The sequence below is a fragment of the Phalaenopsis equestris genome, unplaced genomic scaffold (genome assembly GCF_001263595.1).
Source record: "Phalaenopsis equestris unplaced genomic scaffold, ASM126359v1 Scaffold200668, whole genome shotgun sequence".
NCBI lineage: Eukaryota > Viridiplantae > Streptophyta > Magnoliopsida > Asparagales > Orchidaceae > Phalaenopsis > Phalaenopsis equestris.
Window position 1 is genome coordinate 747,850 of NW_018220479.1, and position 11,673 is coordinate 759,522.

The 11,673-nt window shown below is 35.0% G+C and overlaps 1 protein-coding gene across 7 annotated transcripts; it reads left to right on the forward strand.

Moving 5' to 3' along the window:
* Positions 1-4,050: 4,050 nt before the first annotated feature.
* Positions 4,051-6,947, forward strand: LOC110035891 (pentatricopeptide repeat-containing protein At2g13600-like). Of its 7 annotated transcripts, none has more exons than XM_020740204.1 (3): positions 4,051-4,724; positions 4,802-4,940; positions 5,021-6,947. In XM_020740204.1, exons 2-3 carry the CDS (start codon positions 4,914-4,916, stop codon positions 6,599-6,601), a joined length of 1,608 nt encoding a protein of 535 aa, XP_020595863.1. In that variant the 5' UTR covers positions 4,051-4,724; positions 4,802-4,913; the 3' UTR covers positions 6,602-6,947. The 7 variants fall into 7 exon arrangements, with proteins under 7 accessions (XP_020595863.1, XP_020595865.1, XP_020595862.1 ...); XM_020740206.1 differs by having other exon boundaries at positions 4,051-4,637; XM_020740203.1 differs by having other exon boundaries at positions 4,051-4,487; positions 4,593-4,940.
* The last annotated feature ends 4,726 nt before the right edge of the window (positions 6,948-11,673 follow it).

Here is an 11,673-nt window from a genome sequence, read left to right on the forward strand (position 1 = left end):
CTTTTCTCATCAAGCATAATTCATTACACGATTGCATGAAAAAACATGTGCAAACATTTTCATTGTAGGATGAGTTTTTTAAAAAAATTTCACAAGTATGTTGCCTAAAGTCCTTAGGTTGGAGTTTGCATCGTAACTAAAATACAAGCACGGGTTTCAAGACACTTGAAGTGCGAAACCACATGACGAGGACCAAATGCAGCATGCCTGTGACTCATACCTTAACTTTGAATTCATATTGTTGTATAAAATGTATGATCATACATGCATATGCGGGGTTTGATCACTATTTTATCTTTTTGGGATATGTTGCCCACCCAATGACCATGACTTGTTTATTTTTTTTTTATTCATGAGTTTTGCTGATTTTTATGCTGCGTGTTGAATTTTCTCTTTATTCTAATTGTGGTTTGTCTGGGCTCTTTGCATTTGTGCTTAGGCTCTTTAGGATAAAAATCATTTCTACAAAATCCTAATAAAAGATTTATCTTAATTAAAATTTAAGATTAAACTTGAACCAATTTTAAAATCAGCAATTAACTTTATGCTTTACATTTCTTGCATGGCTTTTGGGTTTAGATTTAAAATGGTTCTGCATACATGGACATATCTCTAGTCATACCAACAAGGCCTCCACATTAAGAACTTCTTTAAATAATTGCATCATATTTACATGTTCCGAGGAGGAGTACTATCGCTCTTCCTAGCTAACTAGCCAAGCATATGTTTACACGCTCGGGTGGTTGTCTAGAATGACTATAATGTTAGAGTCTCCCCAACCCATACAAGATGCAAGTCTTTTGTTTGATGGTTCAGCTTTGTAGCCAAGCCATTTTTTTCTCTTTCATTCCAGAGGCTTTTTGACTATTTTCTTCGTATGTATAAATCTCACCTCTATGAATTCCATCCAATTAGGGCCATAGGAAAATAGATGTTTCCTTCTCTTGACTTTAGAGCTATCGAAATTTCTTTAACGATGCAACACATAAGTTGCTGATAATGGATCTTTGGTAGGGTTGGGTGGACTACCTCCATAACGAGGTAGATTTAGATCTTAATAGCTTTGGATGATAGATCTAGGAAATCTTAACCCGACTATCTCTACCTATTTAGGATTTTTTTGACCTATTTTATTGATACACCTCCTTAAGCCCATTTTATTTCTTTGACAAATCATTGATGTCATTTCGTAGGCTCAGTTTTTTCATTTGGTTGCCGCCCGTTTGGGATGACAATGTTAATCCTTGATATTCTATTCATTAGTTATCACAAAATGTAAGCATAATTTCATTAATAAAAGGTATTCTTAAGTATTCCCAAGATGTAATTAACCAAAAAGATATATTCCTTTGAGAGTTTCTCTCTCTTTTTGATTCCTCCTCTTCTCCAAATCATTTTGAGGGTCTAAGAAAAGGGTTATTTCAAAATTAAGAAATATAAAAAACAAATTAGATAAACCAACAACTCTGAATTAAGAAGAACCAAAACATGAATCCTCTCCCATGCTCAGCTCGTGTTCGGCTCGTTTATATTTCGAGCTCAAAAAGTGTGTTTGTTTTTGGCTCGTTTGCTTAACGAGCTGAACACGAGCTGTTCACCAACAAAGAGTCCTTTTAACAGCCCTAAGCATGTATCCATAAGACAATAAGAGTTTGAACAAGATTTAAATATTATTATTTATATTAAAACATCATTTGAATCTAATTTAATAATTTTTATTATATTTTCTTAATCAATATTTTAATTGATTATAAATCTTTATAGCCTTATAGTCAATTAAATTTTTTTATATATATAAACTTGATGAGTAGTATTTCGAGCCAAAACGAGCCGAACACGAACAAACACGTCTTAGTTCGTGTTCAGCTCGTAAACTTTTCGAACGAATTTAACGAGCCAAACACGAGCTTCTTAACGAGCCGAACACGAGTTGTTCGCGAACAACGAGCCGTTTTGACAACCCTAGCTGGACCTGGTGTAGGTTTGTGAAGCGATTGACTTCTAATGTCATTTTGAACCGAAGACCTAGCAAATGCTTCTCGCTCCTGTAGCTGCCGACCATCGTCGACTATCATTTTTCAACCACAGCTTACCAAGCATCGTCGACCACCGTCGACTGCCCCATGCAGAGTCCAAGAGGTATGTTATGGAGTAACGAAACACTATGCAGAGTAACCATCAACACCGAGGAGTAACGAAACATCTTACAGAGCAGTGCATCGTCTAGAGCATGATGCAACAACGTGCTGTATAGGCTCTATACCGAGCCTCCGCAATTACTCTCAACTGCTACTGCTCACGACAGCTATTGCAAAATGATTCCTTTGGCCTACAAACATTGTACTATGTAACTTTTTCCCACCTTTGGGAGAATGACATGAACATGCAATCATTAACTTAAAGTAGATCATTTCAGTTGGGCTATGCCCCATTGCATTTTTTTTCGAGCTTTTCACATAAAAAAACTTATACTATATCTACCAACTATTTTTATGATCCGAGTGTGAGATGGACTTTTGTTCAAAGCTAAGATGCTAAAAACAACTCTAATGTCATAAATCTCTCAACATATATCAACAATACAAATAATTTTTTATGTGACGTTAAAATTTTGAATGTCATGCATATCACTATGAAAATTTAGATGTTAAAAAATAAAAAAAAAAGAAAACAAGATCTAAAAAAATGGAAGGAACTCAGATGAGTAAGGCATCAGATCAACTCACGGTAGACTAAAAAATTGATGAGCCACCAGCGGCTAAAACTGGGCAGCAATCATCAAAATACCATGATCATTTCCAACATTTCCTCACAGTTCCTTAACATACAAAACAAATATAACGAGAAAGAGGGGAAAAATAGCCATTAAACTCGGTGAAAGCAAAAATGGTACAAGTCGAGATATTTCATAGGAGAAAACGCCATCAAAACTAGGCCAAAGCTATAATCAGGAAACCCTAGCAATCTTGGAAAGAGAAGAGGATTCAAGAAGCAAAGATACCAGCGATCTGAGTTCCGAGTTCATCGTGCTAAATAACGATGTCAAACACCAACACCGTCCCGTCTCCACCTCGAAGCAGTTGAAAACCCTAGCGCGAGACTTATTGGCTCAGTCACGTATTATATAGATCCGAACTCCGAACCGAAGCTTGCTCCGGTCTCAGTAAAATAAACTGTGGGATTCTGAAAATTCGGATTCGGTAGGTTTTGAAAAATTCCGTAAATTCTAAATTTTACTGAACATTTCAACTCATTTGAGATTTAGTAAATCCGATTTTACAGAATTTACTAACTCCTGATTAGGGCTGTAAACGAGCCGAGCTCAATCCTCAGGGTCGGCTCGTTCGGTACCAGCTCGTGTTTGAAATCAGCTCGTATTCGAAATGATTCATGAAGGGTGTGTTGGTGTTCTGCTTGAGTTTGACTCAAATTCGGCTCGAAATTGGAGGAATCAAAAAAGGAAGATGTCTCAGAAGAGGAAGAGGAAGAGGAAGAGAAAGAGAAAGATGAAGAACAAATCCTAAGCTCTCGCCGTCGAAACTTATGACTCAGAAGAGGAGGAGAGCGGCGAACACAAACGACAAATCCTAAGCTCTCGTCCATTGCCTTTCACGATTTTGAGAGGAAGGAGTCGGAAGAGGGAGAAGCAGCCGCCAAACGCCTTTTTCACGATTTTGAGAGGAAGGAGAAGAGTCGACGAGAGCTTAGGGTTAGATATATATATAAGTTATAATATATATATATATATATATTATAACTTATATATATATCTAACCCTAAGCTCTCGTCGACTCTTCTCCTTCCTCTCAAAATCGTGAAAAAGGCGTTTGGCGGCTGCATTTTTTTATTTTAAAAAAATTTAATTAATTATAATTTATAATATTTAATTTTATGAATATGTATTATGTATATGTGTATATTTATTTATTTATTTATTTTCGAGACAATTTAAACTGAATGCAAGCGAACAAATGTTTGTTCGTGTTCGGCTCATTTATATTTCAAGCTTAAAATTTTTTTTATATTCGGCTCGTTAAATTTAACGAATGAGCCAAATACGAGCTGCTTAATGAGCCGAACATGAGTTGTTCGCGAACAACGAGATAAATTGACGGCCCTAGTCCTAATACTTTTAATCTTATATGTTGCCAGGAAGCAGTGGCCCAACTTCAGCTAGAAGCATCCGTTTCTAAGTGACTCTGGCCATGACCACCACCTGTTCGCCAAAATGCCTGACCCAAAAATTATCTCGTGGACGCGCACGATATCTTCTTACATCAAAAACGGCCACGCAGAGCTCGGGCTGCGGGAATTTCGTCGGATGTGCGAATGTGGTCTGAGACCTTCCGAGTATGGCTTATCGCTTGCTCTCAAGGCCTCCCGCCTTGCACGTGAACCTACCACTGGCATGCTTCTCCATGGCCGAACAATCAAAGCCGGGTTCGACGCCAATCCATTTTGCAGCACTTCCATTCTTGATATGTACTGTAAGTATGGTTACATGAATGAAGCTCGACTTTTCTTTGACCAAACTATAGTAAAATGCGAAGCTTTGTGGAATTCATTCATCGATGGATATTCGCGGCATTCAGATGCTCAAGAGCCCGTCGCATTGTTTCACCAGATGCTACTTTCTTGTACTTCTCCAAATTGTCATACTTATAGCATTTTCATCAAGTTTGGGGCAGCAAATTTTGACATTGGTTTTGCGAGATTCTTGCATGGTCGAGTTATTAAGATTGGTTTTGAAAGTGATTCTTTTGTTTGTTGCGCTCTTATTAATGCTTATGGGAAATTTCAGGAGCTAGCTGATGCTTGCAGCTTGTTCTGGGGTATGGAAGAGCGCGACGATGTTGTTTGGTGTGCATTACTAGCAGGTTTGCAGCAAGGTGGTGAGGCTGAGAAAGCTCTCGATGTGTACCTTGATTTTGTTTCAGATGGTCATAAGCTAGATCCCTTTATGTTTTCTACCTTATTTAATATATGCTCTGATTTGGGAGCTGTTTGGCTTGGTTTGCAGTTGCATTCTTGCTTGCTGAAGTCGGGGCATGAGATGGACGCTTTCATTGGGAGTGCTTTGATTGACATGTATGTTAGTTTTGGAATAACCCACGATGCATATAAAAGCTTCCTTGGAACGGCAGAGAAGAGTGGAGTGATCTATAGTACAATGATTCATGGTTTTGTTTGTGATTCAGAGTTTGTTGCTGCAGTTGATATGTTGATTTTGATGGGGAAGCTTGGCATGGTTTTTGATCGCTCTACCGTTGCTTCTATGCTGAGAGCTTTTTCAAGTCTAGATATGCTTGAAGAAGCCAGGGCTATCCACTGTCACATTGTGAAAACATTGGGGGAGAAAGATCTTATTATGGGAAACAGTCTTATAGAGATGTACTCAAATTTCCGGGCAATTGATGAAGCTGTTAAGGTATTCATGGCTATTGAAGTGCCTAATGAGTTTTCATGGACTAGCCTAATGCTGGGCTATGTTGAAACACAGAGAAATGACGAAGCTTTTCAATTGTATCATATAATGCTGTCATCATGTTCAACTAAACCAAATGAGTACACACTTGTTGCTGCTCTACAAGCTTGTTCCGGTCTTTCAGAAAGATGGGAAGGAAAGCAAACTCATTGTTTTATCATAAAGATGGGATTTTTCTTGCATGCCTATGTAGAATCTGCTTTGATTGTAATGTATACGAAGCATGGTTGCATGGATGATGCATCTCTAATTTTTTTGAATTTAGTGGTGATGGATGTTGTTTCGTGGAGTACAATGATAGCATCCTATACTCAACATGGAGATGCGGAGAAAGCCCTGCACACCTTCCTGCTGTACAAAGAGGAAACTTCATATATTGACGAATCTATCATTTCTAGCTGCCTTTCAGCCTGTTCAAGTTTAACTTCAATTGACATGGGAAGATGTATCCATGAAAGCTGTGTTAAAATTGGATATGATGCCAACTTACAGGTTAGTGGAGCCATTCTGGATATGTATTGCAAATGTGGGAGCATCGAGGAAGGCAATCAGTTCTTCAATGAAATGAGAGAACATAATGTGATATCTTATACGGCAATGATTTCCGGATATTCACAACACGGGCTTGTTCTGAATGCTCTTCACTTGTTTGAGGAAATGAAGGAACGTGGTGTTAAGCCTGATGGAGTAACTTTTGTTGAAATTCTTTCTGCATGCAGCCATTTTGGGTTGTTGAAAGAAGGATGGGAATACTTTGAGTCTATGACAGAGTATGGTTTGGAGAAAACAATGAATCATTATGCCAGTATGGTTGATCTTCTTGGGCGGGCCGGGCATTTGGAGAAAGCAGAAGATTTGATTAACAATGCACAATTTCCTTTGAAGACCTCTTTGTGGAGAACCCTACTTGGTGCATGCAATAAGCATGGGGATGTCAAAAATGGTGGGCGGATAGCTGAAATAATTTATAGGTCTGAGCCAAATAATACATCAAATTATGTGATGCTTTCAAACATTTTTGCATCCAATTCTAAGTGGAACCATTCCTTTGAGGTTAAGAGCAAAATGAAACAAGAATTTATGAGGAAAATTCCAGGATATAGCTGGATAGCTTAGGTATGTTTACACGTAAAGTTCCTATATAGAATATAAATAAAATGATATTGCTCATTCCAATTAGTAATTTTGCATTCAAGAGGCGTTCCATGTTATAGCCCTGCTGCTTTTGCTTCAATTCAAATAAAAAAAATGAAGTAGAAATAATACGCTATCTTTTCTTCTGAGGTTCAAACCATTTTTGGCTGCTGCATTTTGCGTTTTGATGCATGATCTGTAAGTGTATAATCTTCCATTCATTCTTCGGTTGTTTTTAAGTCTCAAATGTCAGGCAACACTGTTGAAGTTTACAGATACCACCAAATTTGTAGCCACACCTTATTCAAGTTTCATTGAAAAGGCATTTACCCAGATATCCTGTCTCCCAAAATATCATCTCTTTTTATTTCAGCATTATGATGCTTAACTTACCGAAGGTTGCCAAAATTTTTTAATAATGTGCTGCATTTTTCTGAGATGATTAAATAAACGCTAGTGCTTGTTCACCTTGAAATGATATATAAAAGAGTATGACATTACAAGTATTATACATCTCGCAGACATTTTAAGAATCAAATATCATAAATCAGCAAGTAATTGTGTTATCTTAAGAAATTGGCATCTAAAATTTGCTTAGCATGATGCAGAATTTAGTTGCACTATCAATGATTTTCTCTATTGTTAATGTGGCAATGGGGACGGTATGTTATGCTACTTTGCTTGTGTGATTTATTTGTCCCTTTTTTTTCTCTATTTGTTTTGACAATAATTCATATTCTATCCTCTGTATATATGGTGATGGAATATGCTAAAATGGTATCTTATATTTGCCATTATTTTACTTAAAAATTATGTTTATGATTAATGGTGGAGTAGACCAATGAGTGGTGGTAGAATTGAAAGAGATTGAAGGAGAAACTCTATCAATAATAAGGTAAAGCATGAATTACACATAGGCCCCTAAAGTTTAGATCAAATGTAATGTATTTCACATTTTTTAAAACACCAAGGCCCCTAAAATCTTTGAGATTAAGTTATATTATATTTAGGTTCCTTTGGTGTTTTTCTGGTTTTAAGCTTCTTTATTACGTTTACGTTGCAAGCTCATTTGTGAGACCTTAGTGAGATAATAAAAGGCGTAAAAATAAAAAGAATCTATTGTAAGATGTATTGCAACTATTGATTTTGTAATTATTCTTATCCTTCCCGTAGTTTTTTTTTGAGTTCCTTGCCTTGTGAGGGTTTCTTTATAAGGCTCTAACTTGCATTTATGAAGAATTTTTTGTAGCTCTCATATTTTGCTTTCATTTTGTGCTTTTTTATATATTATCTTAATAGAAAATCAGAAAAATATCTGTTAAGATTTACATTTTTTTTTCTATTTAAAGGGCTCACATCTGTTAAGAGTTTCATGGAAATGTTATGATTTATATTTCTTTAGAGTTTTTTTCTTGGTTTACATCTGCTGAGTGTTTTATTTTTCTTTTTCATAGAGTATTTGTCATTTTATCCTTTAAAATTTATCATTTTTCCTTACTAAAATTTTCATCTATAGTGAATAATATCCAGATCTAAAAATGATTGGAAAGAATTAAGGTCCAATAATAGTTGCCTTTAATTTTTCAAGAAGTTTTTTCCTGGCTCACATCCGTTGTATATGTTTTATTCTTCTTGATCAATAGTTATATGTTGTTCAATCCTTAAAGCTTTGGTTTTTCTTCTCTTTTTTACCAAAATTTCTTCCCATAATGGATCATATACAATTCTAATAATTTGGGAAGAATATTATGATTTGATATAATGAGTAATATCAATTTATTGGTGATGCACAAATTTATATGCTTAATTTGGATGATATTAGCATATTATTAGTGCCTAGTTGAAGATTATGGACCTTTATAAAATGTAAACAAAATCTAAGGATTTAATTCAAGCACTTTTACTCATTTTGAGTACATGAAGTGTGTTGAATTATTCATGGATCGGCTTGCTATTAACTTGTAAGGGAAAAATTTAAAATAAAATGAGTGAAAGTTTACTCATCCAAAACTCTTGGAGCCATTCATATGCAAAAAGTGAAATCTCTCATTAAACTCAAAACAATGAAACTTAACCTCTCTCATAGTTGTGTTTTTAAGAGCCTCAAAGCATGAATGAAAAAAAAGAGGTGTTTGTGGCTGAGAATGCTAAAGGATAATTGAAGATAGAAATTCTTTATTAAAAAAAGATAAAGACTCTAAATTCTTATGCTTTGAAATAGCAAAATAATAAGGAAAGAAAGTAATAAAATATAATAAATTTTACTAAAGCGTTATTCATGTTATTTTTCTCCAGCTAATGGAATGCATCTAATTTGGGCTGAAATTTCTAATATTGAAAATTTTAATGTGATTGCAAGCTACACAACCTATATTTCTTTTGTGTGTAAAGAAAAAAAGAGTAAGGATTAATTTGATTGTTGTAACAATCTTTCAAGGTCCGAGTTTTCATTCAAGCCCAGGCTATCAACTAACAGAGTAGCTCTTAAGCTGCCATCTCTAAGAATAGTATTATATTGTAAGGAATCAATTCACTACCTCTTGTATTTCTTGAAAAAGGTCTTGAAACTTAGAAGAGCATATCACCTGTTTATTTCTTAAATTTATGGATTAGTGTTTTCTGGGTCAAATATAGTTTTCATGTACTCCTCAAATTGTGAATACATTGATTATTTTTTTATCATTGGACTTAGAGTATTGAATTAAACTTGATTAAGGACTTTACTAAGGATATTAATAGTTTTGGAGTTTGTTGGAGCATGTATCATCTTAAAAATTACCTTTTCAATTTTTTCTCTTATGAAACACCAAGAGGCTTAACTGACCAAACCATCCATACATTTAACATATTTTTAGTTAGTTTTCTATTTGTTATTAGCAAGTAATTGAAATGTAGGATGTTCTTCGTACCATTCAATGAGTTAATCCCTAGCTTATATTTTTTTCTGCAACTCAATATGATTAAACCGTTCAAAAAGTCAAGAGAACATTTGTAATACAACTTGCTAATGTCCAGGAGCACTAGAAGAACTTGGAGGCTCTTCTAAAGATGTGCTAGCACTTGATAGGTCATTTGAGGACATTACGATAGAATTTCAAGAGAGAAATCTCTAATGTTAAGGACTTGGAGCTAATTGTAGCTTGAGCTACCCTAACATAATGTCTCCATGATAAGCCTTTTTGTTATGCACTTGGCTTACTAGAGATAAAGAGCTGCTAACAACCATCCAAAAAGAGAAGAGTTATAATATTGAGATGATAATATTATTTTTAAGACAATCTTGAGAATAAGACCAAGTAAGGAAGTAAATACAATCTCCCGGAAACTAACATAACAAACCCAAAGTCTCGAGGCTTGAAGATGCTCATCTTCAACCTATTCAACTTACTTATCACCCTCAATGAGTTAACTACCAATTGAGGCGAGTATAGTTTGAATGGCATGATAACCAAAGGAGGAGGAAGAGGTTATTGCCATCACCACCTATTTTTATTCTTCCTGCTATCAATATGATGTAGGTGTACATGGTTGAATTAATTGAGACACATCATAAAACATATTTCTATGCCTAATACGAATAAAGGTTGACATACATATATAAGGGATATGATGAATTAATTTGTCTTCTATAGAACATGATACAGTGAGTTGTTAACATCATAAGAACAAAGTGGAAGAGCCAAGTAAAGTTGGAAATATGAAAGATTTCATCTTAACTGACATAGGAAGTAATATGACTTGTAGCTAATTATGGTCGTGCATTGACATTGTGGGATGAGTTTTACTAACTTGAATCTAAGGAAAAGAAGAAAGCATTGTCAACTAAAAAGGTGACTAGAAATAATGAGAACCTTAATGACATTTGCGAAAGTGTTGAAACCATGCCTCTTGTTAAGCTCAAAATAATGTTTTTTTGAACTCTTACCATACATTTCATATATTTTAGGCCAACCATCTGGCTACTCTTTGTCGACAATGAACTGAAATGCAAATTGTTATACCCTTCAATGAGTCGGTCTTTAAGTTTTTTTTGTCTACTTTTCTATATGAGTATATCATTCGCTAGAGTCAAGAGAATGTTCATAATATAATTTGTCAATGTCCAAGAACACTAGAAGAACTTGTAGGCTCTCTTAAAGCTGTGTCTAGCATCTGATAAGTCACTTGAGAACTTTGTGATGGGATTTAATTGACAAATGTATAGGGTGAAGGACGTAGAGCAAGATGTCGCTTGAAAACCCTATCTCAATGTCTTTATATTGACGATTTTTCTACATAATTGACTTTCTACAAAAAAATACCCTAACGGAGTTACTCAAATTTATTAGCTATCACCCAAATATTGAGTAGTATAACGATGAGATGGCAATATTATTTTTATGATAACCTTGATGATAAGATCAAGTAAGAAAATTAAGGCAATATCCTAAAAAGCAGCATAATAACTTGAAAGTCCTAAAACTTGAAGCTACTCATCTTCAACCTATGCAACAACCTTATTTTTGTTGGTGAGTTAACCCAAAAGTGAGGCGAGTTTGGCTTAAAAGACATGAAGATCATAGAAGGAAGAAGAGGTTACTACTATCACTACCTTTTCATTCTTTCATATTATCACTGTCTGATGTAGGTCCATGGTTGGGTTAATTGTGTCCTTCCACCATAAAGAATATTTTTATGCATAATACAAATGAAGGTTAAACCGTGCATGAGGGATATGATAAATTATTGTGATTTATGGTAGGACCAAGACCATGATATGAAGTGTTGTCACCACCTTGACAACTTAGTAAAGACCTAATTAATGTTGGAAACATGAAATAGTTCATCTTGACTTACCCAAGAAGAAATATTAGGAACCAATAGATAATTAAGGGTGAACATGGATATTATGGGATGAGATTTATTTTTCATAATCCAAGGAAATGGAGTTGACCCCTAAACATTGTCAACTAAAATGGGGAGTTGAAAGAATGAGATCTTAAATAAATTGTTTTTTGAGATTGTTGACCAAGGAAATGGAGTTGACCCCTAAACATTGTCAACTAAAAAGGGGA